The sequence below is a fragment of the Cheilinus undulatus genome, linkage group 10 (genome assembly GCF_018320785.1).
Source record: "Cheilinus undulatus linkage group 10, ASM1832078v1, whole genome shotgun sequence".
NCBI lineage: Eukaryota > Metazoa > Chordata > Actinopteri > Labriformes > Labridae > Cheilinus > Cheilinus undulatus.
The window spans coordinates 46,521,569-46,541,502 of NC_054874.1; the positions used below are offsets into that span (position 1 = coordinate 46,521,569).

General features: G+C 40.8%; 1 protein-coding gene across 1 annotated transcript in view; it reads right to left on the reverse strand.

The window, feature by feature from the left end:
* Positions 1-2,104: 2,104 nt before the first annotated feature.
* Positions 2,105-19,934, reverse strand: part of glra1 (glycine receptor, alpha 1) — a 239,053-nt gene continuing 221,223 nt past the window's right edge. The window contains exon 11 of the mRNA XM_041797891.1: positions 2,105-2,413. Within this exon, the coding sequence (XP_041653825.1) occupies positions 2,105-2,413 (309 nt within the window). The remainder of the gene's footprint in view (positions 2,414-19,934) is intronic.

Below are 19,934 nucleotides of genomic sequence, written 5' to 3' on the forward strand. Positions count from 1 at the left end.
TAAATCATTTAACAGACACAATATTTTCATACACACTGGGCTTAAAAATCAGAGCAGAGATTCCAGGGACAGAAATGTAACAGTAAATTTTTTACTACCAAAGAAAATAAGTATGAGGTGTTCATTTGAGTGTGGTTTTGTTCTGCTACAGAATCTTTCTGTTACTTTAAACCCTTTTGCATCAAAACCTATGAAAACTGTTTCGGTATAAAGCACTTTGGGAGTTTTGTAACTGTGACAAAGTGGTGTGATGGTACAACTGTATATAGAGGAAAAAAGGCAGAAAATGAGTTTTTTTCTTGCTTTCTTTCCATGTTCTGATGGCTCAGAGGTTTGAATCAATCTGGCTACTGTAATCTACATGCAATGAACTTTTCCTGCACAGGTCGCCACCGCATCGCTCCGTGTTAACCACTCATCTTTTCCCTTTCCTTCACCTAGACAAAGAAGCTTCAAGGACTGTTCAGCAGAGAGCAGTGGGATGAAAAACTCACAGGAGTGTGGCCCTTTTGAGATGAATTTGCTGAAAGTAGGTTAAATCATAATTGCATATACTAATCATTGCATAGAGAAGCCTGGTGCAAAGAAAAAGAGAAAAAGTCACCTAATAAATCCCAAATCAGACCGACTGATCGTTAAAATCTCGTCCCACATGGCAAAAATAATCCTGCTGTTACGCTCTGTGTGCATGATACTAAGACGTAGCTTTTCACAAAGTTTGCAGCTACACTTGTGAATGAGATGGAACTACAGATAATTAAGGTAGAACAGGTGCTATAATCTGCTGTATTTACTACATATGTCCTCTCAACGGGGGAAGGGTCGGGTCTCACAAAGCAAGGAAGCACTAATAAGATGTAAACAAATCTGTGATTCAGTCCTGATGAACACAACGAGGAAAGCAAACGAGGATCTACTTTTTTTTTTTACTCAGTCCAGGATCGATTTGCTCTTTTGAAAACAAACAAATGTCTCAGGGATTTTAAAAAACCCAGAAGAAGCCGTTTGAGGAGACGTCTATCGATGCAGCGACTGACGTCAGACTTTTCCCCCTTCCTCTCGGTGAAAGGTCGGAGCTGCGGAGCGCTGCACAGCCACAAGCAACATGTTTACTTGGCACATAAATTAAGAAACCAACCGATGCAGTATGAAATAAATTAAGGACAAATAGAGGAACACTTTGACCACAGATAAATGAGATATTGGTCTCATAATCTTCACCACCGCTAGTCCGGTGTTTTTTTTTTCTTTTTGTCCGGTCGTGATTGACGGCGACAGCAGCAAGTGTCTCTGCAAGTTCAAGGTCTTGTGGTGTTGGCGGCAGGGGGGAGGAAAAGCGTTGAGGAGTGCTTGCAATACACGTTTGAAGCAAATCTAGATATATAGAATGCGTGATCCTTGCATCGCTTTATTTAATGGAAGCACCGATCCCCCTTCCTTCTTTATGGGGTGAAAAATCCCTCTCTTCCAGATGCCCACCTGTGGAAATAAAGTTCTTTTTTATCCATTTATGATAGATATATGAATATAATACACTGCTGTATGCTTCTCTCACACCCCCCACCCCGTCCCGACATCACTTTTCATAGAGAATTATATATCTGTCTTCACACAAAAAAAACTAAAATCAAATACAAGACCCTTTACAAGACTCTTTGTCTTCTTTCTCTCCAGTCCGTCCACTCCCACACAGTTTGTTGGGTGTGCCTGCAAAAGTCTGTTTTCATTTTTCATCTTTTCATTAATATATTGCCACATTCATATATCATGCATTTTACTGCATTGCTATTGCACTGGTCCGGATTATTCAGGAGGTGTAGAGACAGGATGAGGGTGAGATTTAGGGCGGGAAAGGAGGGAATAAAGGGAAAAGAAAGCAATAAATATCTCAAATAATGTCTAGTAGGTGTAAAGTAGGGCTGAAGGGAGGCGACTGCCACAAAAAGCATCTCATCCTCGACCAAAAGAGGAAGAGGATGAAGGAGGAGGGCAAGGAAAGGAGGCGTGGTTGGTGTGAAAAAAGGTTGCAATGATATCTCCTATTGAAGTCATCTCTCTGTTTCCTCTTGGCACTGTCCTCACCCTCCTCCTCCTCCGCCTCCGACTACTGCTTGTGGATGTCCTCGCTGCGGATGATCTTGTAAATGATCCAGTAGAAAATGTTAAAAATGAGGAAGACGAGCGGGAAGGCCACGCGGGACACCGTGTCGATGCGTTTGGCCCGGCTGATGAACAGCTTCTTCATCTCCTCGATGCTCTTCTCGGGCGCGGCCGAGGCCGGGGCGTTGTTGTTGTTGCCCTTGATGGCCATGCCGTCTTTGGCCTGCAGGCAGGCGGGGCCCATGCCGTAGCCGGGGAAGCTGAAGCGCCCCTCGCCTGTCTCATCCTCCTGCAACACAGGCCAAGACTCAGGCTGTTAGGAACCAGAGAAAGACGTTACTGTAGGAGGTGTGTGTGTGTGTGTTTTTGAATGTGTGTGTGAAGGTGTTGGTGTAGGTGCATGCAGCTGTAAGAGGTAAAATCAGCTGTAGCTTATCATAGGGGAGAGAAGCAGAAAAGCAAACATGGAAATCGACTTTTTATATGATATGAAGTAAAAATGAATCATGCAAAATAAAACAGTGTTTTGTTCGTGCATTTGACCTTGAACTCATCAGATATAAAAGGGGGGATCCTCAGTTTTTTAGGCCACTTTGTTAAGGAGAAAGTGATTTTTTAAATTCCAACCACTCATTTATACAATGAAATATGATAGTTTCAACCTAAGATGGAACAAAACATGATAGAAAAAGAGACAGGACAAAACAAGCATGTTAAAAAAGCACACTACAGAAGCCCTGCATATGTATAGATAAGTTTTCTTTTCTTCAGTTCCCACGTTGTTGTTTGTAGAGATCTTAAAGGTTCAATACGTGGAATTTTTGCACTAAAATATATTCCTATGTTATAGATTTTTTTTAGAACTGAGGTCTCACAGTGTCTGGAGTTTTACTAAAATATTTTAAAGACTGAGAAATTCTTAATTTTTAGATTTTAATGGGATGTGTTTTGTTACACAGGCTGACATTGCTGCCAAGTTCAATCGCCCAGCTCTGCTCAGCAACACCCACCTCCTAGTCTCCTTTGGATACCACTTCTTATTCTAAACTAAGGGCCCAAAAGGAACCTTATAAGGCACAAACTGATGTTCTGTATGCATTCATACATTTCTCATAATGGGGGAAAAATGCATTTAAAAGTGCACACCAGCATTCACACTGGAATGCTACATTACACACTCCTTGGATCCTAGAGCACATGGGCATTCTTAAAGCCTTACAAAGCAGATGGATTTGCCTGTTTCCATGTTTTTTTTACTGGTGAATCCATCTTGTAAAGCTCCCGTCTTAACCATTTGGGCCCGGTAAAAAGTGACAGGACCAATCAGAGACGCTGTCTATGAGAGGTTTACATCCATCTGGCATGTCAGGTTAGCATTCTGGGACTTATTCCAGCATGAACGAGAAGTGCATTTTTAAGCGTATTTCTCTCTCACTATGAGAATAAAAATTTTGATTTTCTGTTTAGTAAATACGCCTTAAGAGGAGCTGTTATTATTGAACAGAGTCCTCATTTCAGAACTGGTCTGTTGTTCAGCACTTGACTTGTGCAGGGGTGTAAAGTACAGGATTACATTTACTCAAATTAATGTAATTGAGTAGTTTTTTGGGGTACTTTTGACTACCGAAGTGTAATTTTAACTCCATTCTGAGTAAATGGTCTTCAGTGTTGGAGTTATTTGATCCATCACTGTTAGTTCAACTCTGTAAAGTCAATTGATATACGCTCCGCCCACTGCAATCTCAAATCCTGGGGATGCATATACTGGAGTTCCCTGTCATGCCCTTGGGCATGATGCCTGTAGTACAGTGATCTCTGCTGGGCTTCTTTTGCTCATGTTTCTGGTGGATTATTGTTGTTTTTTTATGTGAAACACATTTGCACCATGAGTGAAGCTGTCCGCTGGGTTATAATTCCTGCCATGACACATAGTACGACACATAGTACACACATAGTATGAAGCTGACGCTCTGCTTGGTTCTTACAACAAATATGGCGTCCACCTCGTTTTGAAAGTGAATTTTTAAATACAGGATTTTTAAATTTACTTCCGCTGTCAGTGTTAAAACTACATTTAATTCTTCAGGTGAGAGACCTTTTAGTAAACAACGTTTAGTGTTTCATATCCCTTTTAAAGTGTATGTGACTCTATTATAGAGGTGTGACTTTACCTGAACATCCTGGTTACAGATTTATTCTCTTTCTGTTCTTGGCAATGAGCAAAGATCATATTTCAACGTGCAACTCCTCAGTAGCTACTCAGTACTTAAAGTAAACTGTAAATCAGTACTTTTTACTGTAACTGAAGAAGATTAATAGACCTGTAGTTTAACTTTGACGGAAGTAAGTTTTACCAGAGTAACTGTACTTTTACTTAAGTGTAAAACAGTTGTCCACTTTTTCCGCCTCTGCTGGCTTCCAGTTAACATGACAAAATTCACTTTTCTGGAGTTCATATTTTGTTGATTCCACTGTGTAAATAACTCGATAAAAATTATCAACTTTTTTTGACCTACCAGGTTTACATATTTACATCCTTAGTGCCATTTTTGGAGAAATTAAATCATCTATAGATCAATATAAACCTTAGAACCCAAAATTTTAAAGATGTGGATGTGATAAGTCCATGGAAACACATCAAAATGCTCAAAAGTGCATAAAAAAGACACAAAAAAATGAAAAGCATTTTTTTTTCACATATTTTCCTAAATACACAATGTCATAGCTGTATCCCTCTGAATTATGATTGTAAATAGTTGCACAAGATAATTTAAACCCACAAAAAAATATTTTGAGTATGTTCATAACTTCATTTTTGAAATACACTCATCTTTATAAATTGTGGCTTAAACGGAAATTAAATGAAATTGTGCTCAATTTGCAAAAACACATCATGTTTATAAAAATTGACTATTTACAGAAGTGCAATCAAATCTCTAAGTGTGCCAGATATTTGTGAGCATACGTGTGTTTGCAGAGGACCATGTTGAAACAAACAAACATGAGTGCGACTCGTGACCTGCAAGAAAAAAAACACATTTGTAGCCCAGATTACATTATATCATATTGTTTTTGATGTGTGTGCTTTGTACTACATTTCTGCAAAAGATGGAAGGATATTTCTAGAGGGAAACAGTACTCTGGAGCACATTAAATGTGTGATATGTTAGTGTTACTCTGGTTTTATATGCAAAATGAATGATTGCTCTATCTCATTTGGTTACAACTCTTCCCACGGTTAAATATAGATATGCAAATGGAGTGCCGGCGTAGGTGGGTTTTTAAGGGTTATGAGATTTCTTTCTGAAATCCTGTGATGCCTTTGTTTTGTCATCTGTGCTGCATTTAGCTAAGGGTACCTAACTGTTCAGAAAATCACCTGTCCTCATTTTAACAGAGAGGGGGAACTTCTGATTGATCAAGAATGACAACATTCACTGAACCATGAAAAAAGATCCTGCTACAGATAGAAAAGTATAGTAACACTGTTATACTTTAAGAAATATGCAGGGGTGCATGTACAAACTGATGTCACTGATGTCCAGTGATCCTCGATCAATGTGGCAGCATACATTTTCAGCTTTTTACATTTAGTTGCTTTCTGTGTGTAAATAACCGAGATTACTACTGAGGCGTTTTCTCCAAACATTCTTCTGTGTTGTGCTTTAATTATGCAATTTGTACTGTTAGCTAAGGGTACTTTACTTCCTGTTTTTACATCACCGTGAGAGCAGGAAGACACTAGAGTGAGTAGTATCAAAGTGCTGCATGCATTCAATAATGAGACCGTAAAAATGTTAATCACCTCATAATAAACATGTCAATGCTCACAGCCTTATAAATGTTTTTCTCTTGTGTTTGAAGAAAAGTGCAGCAGTATTTTGACATTTATGCTGCCACAGCAGAATGAAAAGATCGACGTAACATTTACGTTGCTGCTCTTCAACAAAGGCAGTAAGTTGTGGCTGATTTATTGATATTTCCTGCACAGTTTTGGATTTTTTCTGCGTTTAATGAAGAGTGCTGAATGATCCTGTCTCCTTTTTTCAGGTGTTAAAAGATTTAGACAAGAAAGATAAAGGTTGGAATTTAATCCATGAATGTGTTATTAAATCTTCAGGCAATTTAGCATCAACAGCTCACTTGAACTGCATATAATTGTTCCATACAGGCCTGAGGAAAAGATGCACACAGTGTATTCATAAATATGTAGCTGGTTATCGATCCCTCTGTGCTCGGCTCAAGCCGATATCTCCTGCTAGTTAAAGTCATCAATAGGAGCTGAAGCCAAACACCGAGGGCGTTTATCTCTGCCGTCACAGAGAGTGGCGGGGTTGGTCGAGGTTGGTTGAATGGACTGGATTGATTGACATGCGTTGTACTCAAGGTTGAGGCGTGTGCACATGCTGAGATATTGAAATTCCTATCTGCACCGTCACCCTGCCTTTTCATTACAGGAGACACAATGGCTTCCTTATCTGGCTCAAAGACTCCCGACACAAACAGAGTGATGGGCAGCGAGACACTGAGGGCGTGTGCATGTGCAAACCACACTCCAAAGTGCCCTTCAAAGTAAAACGGCAACCACAAAATTAAAAATTAACAGAGAAAAGCCCTCAGACGATAAGGAGTCATCTTTGTTTGGTTTCATATTCTTGTCAAAAAAATTCATGCACGACTGTGACTTTTGCTCCCTGTGGGCCAGGCTATCAGCAGGGAATCTTGCCAGTGCATTGTGGGAAAAAAAAGGAGGATATTTTACGTTCAGAAAACAAGCAGAGAGGCAGCCTGGAGCGAGAGGAACTGTTGGCAGCAGGAGAACTTTTACGACTGACGCAAAACCTCTGCAGCAACAACAAATCAAGCAGCCTGTAAAAAAAGAGGAGAGGCAGCACAGCTCTCTTCTGTTCGAGTAACTTCTCCTCTACAGCAGCAGAAAACACGCAGAAGGTATCACTGTATAGCCAAAAAGTGTCAGTATCAAATGATCAGGCTGCAGAAAAGGTAAAATTATCACTGAAAAACAGAATAAACAGTCTACAAATGGAGACATTTATTCCTTTTTTTCAGTGTGTTGATTTATAGAGAATTCAGATATGTGTAACTCATAGTTCCCACTCTTTCCTGAACTTTTCTGTGCTTATTTAGCCAATACAGAAGACTTCATTGTCCACCTTTGTGTTCCTATTGCTGGCAGTCTGATTGTAAATATGTGAAGTGTACAGCATTAACCTTAACCTAATTTTTCCTATTATTTTCTCTAAGCAGTAGTCAAAGAATATACTCAAGAGCCAAGGGGCTGCAGCTGTTATTTTATCTTTTGAGCTCTGCTGATTGTTCTGTTCATTAATCATCTTGCAAAGCTTATGAATGCCCAGATTTCTGTCTGTTATCAAGCAGATTCATCTTGCAAATCTTCTCAGTTACCTTCTCTAACTGAGTCAGTAACTTCACTCATGGTGCAAAAGTGTCCAATGCCCAAATGCAAATACATACTCGAAGAGATGGAATTCTGTTTACTTCAAACTAAAAATTGGGCCCTATGGCCCCCCCCAAAATTGATTGGATGTGCTTGAATTATCAGGGTATCACACTACTCAGTCTCCCTGGTAAAGTTTACTTTAGGGTGCTGCAAAGGAGCCTCCAGCTAATTGTCAAACCTCAGATTCAGGAGAGACTAGAAAAGCACTTGGAGAGCGCAGACCTCCGCCATTAGCCCCATCTCCCAATAGTGAAGAATCCTTTAAAAACTTCCTGGATCCGTCCCCATGTGCTCCCCACCACGGCATTTGCCGATGACTCCCTCCCTGGTGGGGTGGAAACACGGCGAGGCAAAGCACTGGCTTTGCTACAGGTGCCAACAGATGCACCCATGGTCTCACCGGACGACTGGAAGTCATGGCAGAGGGTGAATATTTCTCTATTCCTCCCAGCATTGTGAGTATTCTCGCTACAATTCACTGTCTTTCTCTCTGTTATGCTCCGACTCGTCTCCTTGACCAGGCGTGCGTCTTTCAAACTCTATAAACTCCAAAACTTTGAATAGAAACACACCAAAAAACTGCTGCTCCAAAAATGCTGCTGGGATTGAAGTTACTCATGTCCGCCATCTCCTGGTGTAAAGTGGTAACAGCACAGACCTCTGCCATTAGCCCTATCTCCCAATAGTACAGAATCCTTTAAAACATTCCTGGATCCAGACGGTGATCCGGATCAGTTCCAAAATCTAATCAGTTCTTCCTTATGCCATTTCTGACATTTCCTGAAAATTTTATGAAAATCCGTCCGCAGCTTTTTGAGTTATGATGCTAATAAACAAATGAACAAAGAACAAACCCACCCGATCACATAACCTCCTTGGCAGAGGTAACAATGCAGATTCCATCCTGGTCGTGGGACCAGCTCTTGCAGGACTTCTTAAGGAAGCACAGGAGTTTGCTCATCCAGTCTACATGTGTTTTGTGGACTTGGAGAAGGGTTACGATTGTGTCCCTTGGGGGATAATGTGGGAGGTACCACGGGAATATCCCAGGCGGGCCATCAGGTCAGTGTTTGACAAGAATGAGAGTTGTGTTTGCATCCTAAGCACAAATTTGGACACACTCCAGTACGTGTTGGCCTCCGACAAGGCTGCCCCTTATCTCCGACTCTGTTTATGATTTTCATGGTCAGGATCTCGAGGTGCAGCCAGGGGGAGGAGGGTTTCTGGTTAGGGGACCACAGAATTCCATCTCTGCTCTTTGCAGATGATGTTCTGTTGGGTTTCTGAACTGGAGACCACCAGAAAGTACTGGTATGGTTTTCAGCTGAAGTCAGCACCTCCAAGTCGAGGCCATGGGTCTCTGCTGGAAAACGGTGGATTGCTCCCTCCTGGTGGGGAGTGAGTCTCTGCTTCAGGTGAAGGAGTTTAAGTATCTCGGAGTCTTGTTCACGAGTGAGGGTAAAAGGGAGCATGAGATTAACAGGAGGATTGGAGCAGTGTCAGCAGTACTGTGGGCATCGTGCCAGACTGTTTTTGGAGGGATCTTTGTTCCAACCCTGACCTACGGTCGTGAACTCTGGGTGATGACCAAAAGAATGAGACTGCAGATACAAGCAGCTGATAGGAGTTTTCTTTGGAGGATGGCTGGGCTCAGCTTCAGAGATAGGGTGAGGAGTTCAGGCATCCAGAGAGAACTAGAGGTAGAGTGGCTGCTCCTTCACGTTGAAAGGAGCCAGTTGAGGTGGTTTGGGCGTCTGATCAGGATGCCTCCTGGACGCCTCCCTTTGGAGGTTTTCCAGGCACACCTGGCTAGGAGGAGACCACAGGGAAAGCCCAGAATATGCTGAAAGGAATATATATCCTGACTGGTCTGGGAACGCCTCAGGATCACCCAGGAGAGGTTGGAAAGTGTCGCTGGGGAGAGGGATGCCTGGGTGGACCTGCTCAACCTGCTACCACCGCGACCCAGCCCCAGATAAGCAGACAAAGGTGGATGGATGGATGGATGGATGGATGGATGGATGGATTTCCCACAGGTGGGACTTCTCTTACCGAGTCAGTGACTTCACTCATAATGCAAAAGTGTCTAAAGGCATTCTAAAAAATTAAAAATGTTTCCTATTTGCTCAGAAAAATGGATTCATGAGGTAACACAACTCAATTTTTAAACAAACTTTGCTGTTCAGTTTTACAGTATAGCTAGATGGCTTGGTTCCAGGATTAGAAATATTGATGGAAGGATTGGTGTCATATCAACAGGATATTTTAATGCAGAAATTTACTTCCAGAACCAGAGTTGCTGAAATAGTTCGGGGTAACTGTTTAGCTTTGTACCAAAGCTTTGAAACCAGCACTCTGAGCCAGGACTGAGGCAAAAACTTCAAAACTTTGCATATGAGACAAGCTAACTAGCAAGCACATCAACTTTAGCAGCTGAGCCAAACATACCAACCACTGCAAGATTAGTCAGCTGTTAAAATTAAGACAAAAGGAAGCCATTTTTATCCGTACACCTTATAAAACTGCAGTAATCAGCGAGCAGTGGCTCCTATTTTTACATTTGAAAAATCCTGTTTAATTATTTGAAGCTTTGGCCATTATGGTTAAAATGTTATGTTAATGTAATCCTACCTGCAGATGCTACTGTTTGATGATGTGTGATTGGGGCTGCAGCACGTTGCCTTTTCTTAATACTATTGTCCGGAAACTAACGTTACTGTGAACTTCAAGGCCTGAAACTTAACTGGGAAACAGATCAGCTGTTTTCTAGGTTTCCCAGGATTTCCAGGACATGCTGTAAACCTTGTACATGTGTGCATCCATCTCTAGGAATAGGTGTGTGTTTCTGTATGCATGTGCTGGACCACCGGGTACAGATCCATTTTTAGCGCCCCGTTGTCCCCGTTCTGTCCTTGCATCCACACCGACCCATCTATTACTGTTAATACATGTACACACAGACACAAAGACACACGTACGGGGTGTCTCCACATTAGCCGCGATGCTAGCCGACCTCTGCCTGTCCTTCAGTGACGCTGCTAAACTATTACAGATGCTCGGCTTTATTCTCCCTGCCATGTGATTAATGTGGAGGGTGGAGAGACGTGAGAAGGAGGCGCAATGAGGAGGTACAAAGGAGGGAAGAGGAGACGTGATGAGGGAGAGAAAAAGAGGAGGGAAACAAAATGAGGGACGAAGGAGGATGCCCTGCAGCCTGGCAGACACTGTTCAGGGTAAAATCTCAGTTTTAGGATGGATGGATGGATGCTTGGATGCTTGGATGGATGCTTGGATGGATGCATGGATGGATAGATGGAAGGACGAGGAGATAAACAGTAGATGGAGTCAGGATTTGCCCTCCAGGTTGGACGTGTGAGGCGATTTACGGCCTTGCTGGAGGATGCAGCTCACTCCTCTTTCACTGTTGCTCTCCTTCCCTCCGTCCTCTCTCTCTCTGCGTCTCCAGCTCTCGTCCTGCATTTACAAACCCTCAGGCCTTTCTGCACAGAACCCTGTTTGTACAGTAGTTATTTCAAACAAAACCACAGAAAAACAACACAGACCATGTCATTTTTTCACCCATGAGAAGCCTCCTAAGGATCGTCCAATCACAGCAGGGGTGTCACAAATGCTAACAGCTGGATAGCAACAAAACATCAGCAGCTTGCAGTCAATATATCAGGAAGCTATGGACCATCTGAGCACCTTCTCCAATTGTTGTAACAGTGTAGCAGTAGAAGATTAGTTATCTAGTTATAGTGACAAGCTAATGCTGGTTTATACTCAGCTCTACAGCAGATGATTCTTTGCTGCGCCTGCACACAGATGCATGCACTGTAAGAACTGTGTATTTTAAAAGTTTCAAAGAGCCCCACTTCAATGGTGAGTGAGTTAGACACAAAATGCTGACAGCTATTTCTTAAGTTCCTCACCTTCTGTATTTTCCAACAGACACTTCTGTGCTATTCGATATTTCTATATTACAACCAACACAATGATAGATGAAACGCTAGGCTGTTCACAAGGGCTGAATGATTTTGAAAATATAACTAATTTTTAAGATTTTGACTTGTATTGCAAATTCTTGTATTAACCCTTTACCTATGGACCCAGCGCCGGTGTTGTGTTTTATATGTCCGGAGTATTATTACTGTAACTCTGTCAAAGTATGTCCGATCAGAAAAACTCTAACGGTGTTGGAAAGCTGAGAATTGTGGGCATGCACACATATATGGTTCATTACGGTACTCGCAACCATATGACGTAGGCATTCATAGCAAAACACCATAAGTATTGCGACACCGCTACACAGATTCTCAACACTGTAACTCCTCGAAAGTTTGCTTAAAAAAATTCCAACACTGACAGAGAGCTGAGAATCTGTGCTTTCCGGCAATATATGTTGTGTGGTATATATATTACGGTAATGTCGAACAGCACCGCGAAAACGGCAGCTTTGGCAGAAGACGAGTGAGAAAGGAGAATGAAGGAAGAGAGTGAAAGGAGAGCAAGCGAGAGTGGTGTTTAGTTTTCAAAAAATAGCGTTAGATAATGACATTTGTGTGTGTCTGTCATGTGCAATAACAATATGTTACTTGAGAATGTTGAGAATGCATTTTTCCACCTTTATTTGCACTAATTGTGGCCTATGTATAGTTATCTTTTGCACTGTGTTTTGCAAACCCAGAGTCCTAGACTCAAAAAATGACTGGTGATTGTTCTAAACATGTATAGGTTCACATTTCAAATGTCAAATCAAAACTTCATGAGCAATAACAACATTTCTTCTCATGAAAGCCATGAAAAACCAATTAATTTTTGTGTTTTTCTTCTTTTAAACTGCTGACAATTCCATGCAATGTGCAATAATCATTAACCAGATGTTGAAAAGTCAAGTTCAAGTAGTCCTGGAAAAAGGGACCAAAGCTCTCAGACTTAGGGCATTTCCTGACTATTTTACAGCCATAATAACAAAATATGTCCAAATCACCATTTTGAGACTTAGTGAGTAAAGGGTTAAATGATTGCTAACTTTAATATCATTCAATAAGATAATTGGCAAAAATGAAGAAAGACAAATTTTTTGTATACTTTTCTAAAAAAAAGGCACTTGGATGATTGCACGATATGCAAACATCTCTGCAGCAAAAAGCAATTTCAGACTGGTATTTTCACAAAATCCAGGTTAAAGAAATACTGCACCTTCTGTAATTTGAAAATGGCTATATATATGCAAAAATCATTTTTTCAGGCTGGTCTTTTTTTTTAAGATTTATTTTTGGGCCTTTTCATGCCTTTATTGGATAGAAGAAGGAGAGTGGACAGACTCAGAAACAGGGAAGAGAGTGGGGAAAAACATGCGGTAGAGGGTCACAGGCCGAATTCAAACCCAAGCCGCCCGGCACATGGGTATCGCCCCAAACCATTCAAACAATCAGCGTGTCCTTTTTCAGGCTTTTCTAACAAAAATATGTGCCCCTGGCCTGTCCACAATCCCCTCAAATACCAGAAAAATCCCCCCGTCCCCTTCAGAAAATGTGTGCTGAAACAAGCCGTTCTCAGGTTTTCCCCTCATGATGTCATGTGGGGAGTTAGCCCCGCCCCCAGGTCCAGTTGTCCCTTCCGGCTTGAAAGCAAGTTCCAACATCATCTCCTAATCCTCCCCTCAGCTGCCCACTAAGAGTAGGATCAGGAGAACCACATCTTTTAAGCCACATCCATTTCTTGAGAGGGGCGGGGTCAGGGGAGGAGTCAGACACATTTAAAGCCACAGACACAGAAACAGCTTGTTCTTAGCAGGGCTGAAACAGAGGGGTTTTTAGACATAAAAATCCAATACTGGAGTATTTTTTCAGCAACAAACTTCACAGGCATGTTTTGGGGACCTCTGAGACCAATATAAACTTGTCTTGATAGGATAAAATATGTGACCTTTAATCTTATTTCCAATTAATTGCCCAGCCCTAGTAGGAGCTCAACACTTGTCCTACATTTGACCCCTTTACTCCTCTCTAGTTTCAGCCTGAAGCCACAGAGCTCTCCTTCTACACTGCTTAACCCTTTTAAGATGAAAAACACATCATCAATTACAGTTTTTGAATTTTTTTGAAGCATGCACAATGTTATAGTTGTGCACAGCATGAGACGAATGACATCAAATACTGGGCACAGATTGGCTAAAATTTGCTCTATCCATAAAGATATAGTTGTATTTAGGCTGTGCAAGGTTGAACTGGCACACCAGCTGGAGCAATGTTACCATATCCAGCACATACATGTGGATGATAACACGCAAAAACAACAGAAGGCTGCTAGTGCTGGCAATGCTAATGTTGGCCACACTCTGCAAGCCTATTTGACATTGTTTACAGAAGCTATGACCCCGTGTTTAGCCGTGTTTTACTAAAATATCTGGGCAAATTCGTCCCACAATGCACTGCTTTTGCTTCTCTTCCCTTGTTTGGCTCAAAACTGTAGAGTGAACTGCTTCAAATTTGCATGAGGGGGAAAAGAATATAAGCATGCCTGAAGGAAGAAATGCAACATTTCTTTTGCATTTCTGCACTTTTTTGATGCTTTACTCAAGTGAGTCTTTGCATAAAAATCCCAGAGAGTTTGAGGCAAAATAAAAAGTAAGCATAAAAAGGAATCGGAAAAATATGGAGATAAGAGACAAGGATAGTAGGAAAGACAAAACTGGACAGAGGAATAAAGAATTATGTAAAAAAATATGAATGCAAGCATCAAATTAAAAAACATTATGGAAGAGAAAAAAAATATGGGATTGAAAAACGTGGGGGGAGGTCAAGTAAAAATAATCTTTGAAATGGAGCCAGAGGGATATAGGGAGAAAAAGCTCTGACATGGAGAGAGGAAAAGGAGAAAGGAAAGGAGAATATGGAGCAGGAAGAGCTCTTAGCTCTCTCATCCATCATGTTTTCCTCTCCCGATTGAAGCATTTATATCTGTGCCTGCGCTGATGTGATTAATCGAGCAGATTAGAAGGAAGCAGTGAGCTGGCCTGCTATCGTCGGCCTCCTCCTCTGCAAATATTACCCTTAGATACCTGTTTTTAGAGACCTGCATTTACATAAAACACGATCAGGAAAGGTGTCAGCCCAAACTAAGGCTGGCATCACTCTCTCCTGAAGGAGGAATTCCTCCGCTTGCGTTCCGCTTTATGATTTCCCTCCGAGAAGCAATTCCAGCCGAGCGGTGGGGGAAGGAAGGAAATATATTAGAAATTTGCCTCCACTGATGTGTTTTTTTTTTTCTTCTGGCGGATTCATCTCACACCATCCTCCACCCTCTCCTCCTGTTCCTTCTTCGATTAAGGCCGTTCGAGGCTTTTCAGGGAGTTTCAGTATCAATGTGTCAAAATGAGTGGATTCTGTGGAGCTGAGAGGAATGAAAGAGCAGATATAGATTCAAAAACAGCCCTTCTTTGGTCTCACACTTGACTTATGAATATATATTTCAAAATAGATACTAATGCGTTCCTTGAAGAGGCTACAATTTGTGTCTAGATTCATTTCTTCAGATATAATTCAAAGATTGATATCAGCTCAGATGGACATCAAAGAACATGTCCACATTCATCTAGAGTACGAAAACGTGATTGGATTTTTATCCAAGCCTGAATTTGAATTTATCTGAGTGATGAAATATGTGTGTGCAGTCATTCAGGGAGGAGACCAAACAGAGTAGAGACTGCTTGGTCCCTCACCTTGTGCACAGGCCATAAAGCTTTGCAGGATTGAAGCAGATCAGCTGTAACTGGAGGTAATAATGCAGTAAGAATATGAAGTAGCTGCACTTAAACTACATTTGCTGCATGTATGTGCATGCACTTTAAAACCTGTGCAGATTTTCCTGTTTGTTTACAAAAATTTTCACTCTAAAGGATGTTTTTATTTTTACTTTATTCTCTCAAAACACTTGTTTGAGATGTCTTTTGGGATGTCCATCGGGAAATTAAGCTGTGAAAACCATATTTTATATTTGACCTAAATAATAACCACTCTTATTAAAGAAACAAATATTCATTTGTGTAGTAAATAGCCCTCTTAAAATTAAATAACTTTTGTTAAAAACATATCTATGATGGGTGAAAAATTGCTTAAATTAGAGAATAATTGCAAAGAATGGTGGAAAAGGTGTTGAAATTGAATTTTTTACATAAATCCAATCCAATTTACAGAACATAAATGGGTTAAAAGTGGCAAAAATTAGATAAAAGTGGCTGAAAAATAACCAAAAACTGATTAAATTGGCAAGAATGGGCACAAAAGGTGGATTAAGAAGTGGCTTAAATGGCTTCAAAGTGGCAAAAATTGAGGGAAATCAGCTGGACGGGGATGAAAAAATGATATGACAAAAATGGGATAACTGGTTAAAATGGGAATAAGGGGTGTAAAAAGTGGTTTATAGTGGCAATAATACGGCAACAATGGAACGAAAGTGGCAAGATGTGGTTTAAAAGGGCAAATTTGGTGTTCAAAAGTCATGAAAATTGTTCAGCCCTAGTCTCTAAGGTCCAGTCACTGGTTAATCAGTACTCCTGGCTACCATTACACCATGAGGACAAAAGAACACTCCAAGTAACTTAGAGAAAAGGTTATTGAAAAGCATAAGTCAGGGGATGAATACAAAAAGTCTCTTAACATCCAGAGTTCAGTTAAATCCATCATCAAGAAATGAGGGAATATGTCACATGTGTAAATCTACCTAGATCAGGCGGTCCTAAAAAAACAGAGTGACCGTGCAAGGAGACTAGTGAGAGAGGCCACCAAGACCCCCAAGACTACTCTGAAGGAGTTCCAAGCTTCAGCAGCTGAGATGGGAGAGACTCTGCAGACAACTGTTGGCCGGGTTCTTCACCAGTCAGAGCTTTATGGGAGAGTGGCGAAGAGAAAACTCAGATTAAATCTGGACCAGAATTCACCAAAAGGCATGTGGCAGACTCCATGGTCAAGAGGAACAAAGTTCTTTGGTCTGATGGGACCACCTTTTCATGCCCCTCTCTGGAGATTATATAATAACAAGAGTCTTATTTTTTGACTCTCTACTCGCCCGTCCCTGCTCTCCTCTCTCTCTCCCCCGTTTGCATTAAAGCGTGCTGTGTTAATGTCTCTCGCTCATCAAACCGCTGACCTGGAATGATTATCCACATGATCTGCTGCTCTGCTCCTTCTCTCCCTCTCCTCGTTCTCTCTCCCTTTCACCATTTGATCTGAATAACATTTCAGGGGAGCCTCGACACCTTTAGCTTCATGCATGAAATCTGACGTGGAAATGTCAATTTGGGTTCACTTCACCTTTAATGCGGGGTTAAATTTAGCTTCTGATGGACACAAAGACGGAACGTTTTCATGCTGAGCCTCAGCAGGGGCACATATCAGCTGTTCTCGGACCAAATCAAAGCTTTAATGTAAGATAAGATAAACTCTAAAGCAGCTCTGAAGAAATTCTGGTTCTATTTAAAGCTTTATTCATCAATAAATCCTATAAAGGGACTATTTTGGGGGGTAATATGGGTTACAGTCCTGTGCATAAATTTGACAAAATGATCATTTTATAAAAAGCTGGACAAGGCAGTTTAAAGAACTTTTACTGGAGCAAAATGCATTTGTTTTAGAGGATATATGAGGCTTTTAGTCACATGAAACACTAGAAATTAAATATATACACTACATGATGTTAGTTGAGGTCTTTTTATAGGATTTGATGGAATAAAAACCACTCAAAAACATGTTTGCACCTACAGTTTCATTAGAATTGTTCAACAAACATTTCTATTCAACTGTTCTAACACGTTTATGAAGTCTAATCACTATCTGACTAGAAACACTGATCATAATGTCAAATCTAACCAGTGAATCTTGGTTTATATGGTTTGCTTCCTGCAGCTTGCCCACCTTTACACATAAGAGCTGGTACGGTCATCATCGAACAAAATTTGGAAAATCTTTAAAATCAAATGCAGTTGTTAGAAAATGTACTTAAAAACAGGAAAAAAAATTTCTCATATCCCACATAAAACCTCCTTGTTTGTTTTCATTGCAGAAAGTGCCTGCTTGTTCCTTTTACGTAAGAACTGTAGCAGTGATTTCTCCTCGGGCTGAGATTTGGGAGGTTTATCCGTGATGACGCTGTTGCTGTGTGAGCACTGAGCAATGCTCGCCCTTTTGCACATGAACTACACAAAGGTCAAGTGTGCCGTGGTGGCGGCCTGACAAATGCATCGTCTTGTCATGCCATCACAGCGGTCAGGGTGAAAGTCACTGCAGACACGGTATACAAGGGTATAGAGGAGTGTATGGAAGCAGTGATCCAATAGAGACAGAGAGTTATTTCTCATGTTTTATGGTCAAACGCCAGATTCCTGTACCAGCAAACAAATTTTACATTCTTGTTTGTGATGCTTAATGTTGTATTTTTACCAGTTCGCCAGTACGTCTATATTTACAAATTCATTTTGCCAAGACTGATATCTACACCAAAAAGTTTATGTAATTCAAATGTAAAACTGTCGTCCTTAAAAAAACGTATTTATTATTATTTTTTTAGGATTTATTTTTGGGCTTTTTATACCTTTATTGACAGAGAGGAACAGTGGACAGAATCTGAACCAGGGTGAGAACTGAGGAGAGACATGGGGGAAAATGCCAGAGGCCAGACTCGAACCCAGGCTGTCTATGGGTTAGGGATGCGCCTTAAAGGTCACATATTTTACCCCTTTAAGACAAGTTTATATTGGTCTCAGAAGTCCCCAAAACATGCCTGTTAAGTTTGTCGCTGATGAAGCACTCTGGTATTGAATTTTTGCATGTCTAAAAATCCCCTCTGATTCTGTGGCTTTAAATGTTAATGAGCTGTCTGACTCCGCCCCTCTCAGGAAATGGATGTGGCTTAATGGATCAGGAGAGCGGAACTTTCTTCCAAGCTAGGAGGGCCAACCGTACCTGGGGGCGAGGCTAACTCCCCACATGACATCAGGAGGGGAAAATCTGAGAACGGCTTGTTTTAGTACACATCTTCTGAAAGGTGGAGAAAAAGGGATGGGGTGGGGGTTGATTTTTCTGATTCTTGTGGGGATTGCGGACTGGCCAGGGGGACTTATTTTTGCTAGAAAAGCCTGAAAAAATTTATTTTGCATAGTATGTGACCTTTAAACCACTAGGTCACCCACACCCCAAAACACTTTAAATTTAATGAATAAGTCGAAAAGACTCCAGCTGATGTTGGTTTGTCGGTCCTACCTGAAACTTCTCCTTCTATTTGTACAGCTGCTATTTACATCTGATAAAGACTGACACACACTGAGGTGGGTAATTTTGAAAAATGAAAACTATAAAAATATTTTAAATGCATAAAAACACCAAAGAATTATTTTACAATTCCTCCACAACGGCCACTTAATTGTCAAATCCTACCCTCTTGTCCAAAGCCACTAATGTGTGAGGCTGGTTTTGTGTCTTTAGAGTGTTTCATGAAGCAGCAGTGATCTCCATGGTCCATTAAGGCGTCTCTGTTTATCAGCTGTGTGTGCATGTGTAAGCATGTCAAAGCTCTGGTTAGCAATGATAACTCCGGCACAAGTTTAAAAATTTGAACCCTGGAAGCAGCTTTTTTTTCTTTTTTTTAATTTCTGTGACCTAAAACACTCTTTTTTCTGTGTATGAATGGCATAAATGTAGAGAAAACCTCTGTTAAATGCCCTCATTTACGTGGACTAGGCTCCATTTACCACACATGACAAAACCAGTGGAAAAAGAGCGTAACATGTCACACAGCAGGGTGACCATTTCCTCCTAGTGATCCTGTTCTAAGGCTCACAGGAAGCCAAAATCATTGCTGAAACTAAAACTGGATTTATATCCCAATATTATCTCAGAGTACATCAGTACTCTGTAGCTTTTGGATTTTAAACCAACTACATTTGCTGCATAAATAACTCTTTTTCCATGTTAACCCTTTATTAAAGAGCCTCTTATTCTTATTCTGCAGTTATTTCTGGGCTTTGCACTGTATTCAGTGCAGGCAAACACATTTATAAAGACATACGAATATTACTGTAACTTTTTACAACATAGCATGACTGAACTTTTCTCCTAAAGTAAAATAATTCATCTTATCATGTTTTAAGATGCTAAAGGTCACACAGATTGCAGTTTTATCCATCACATTTATGAAAAGCAACACCCATTATCAGAAACTCATGACTAATAAAAGCTTTTTCGGATGTTTTTCATACATAATCCTGCGATAAATAAAAGAAGTAATGGTATCAGGAAGTCCTTGAGTCTTAAAGGTCAACATAGTCTTGTAAAAACATGCAGAGCCTAAAGAG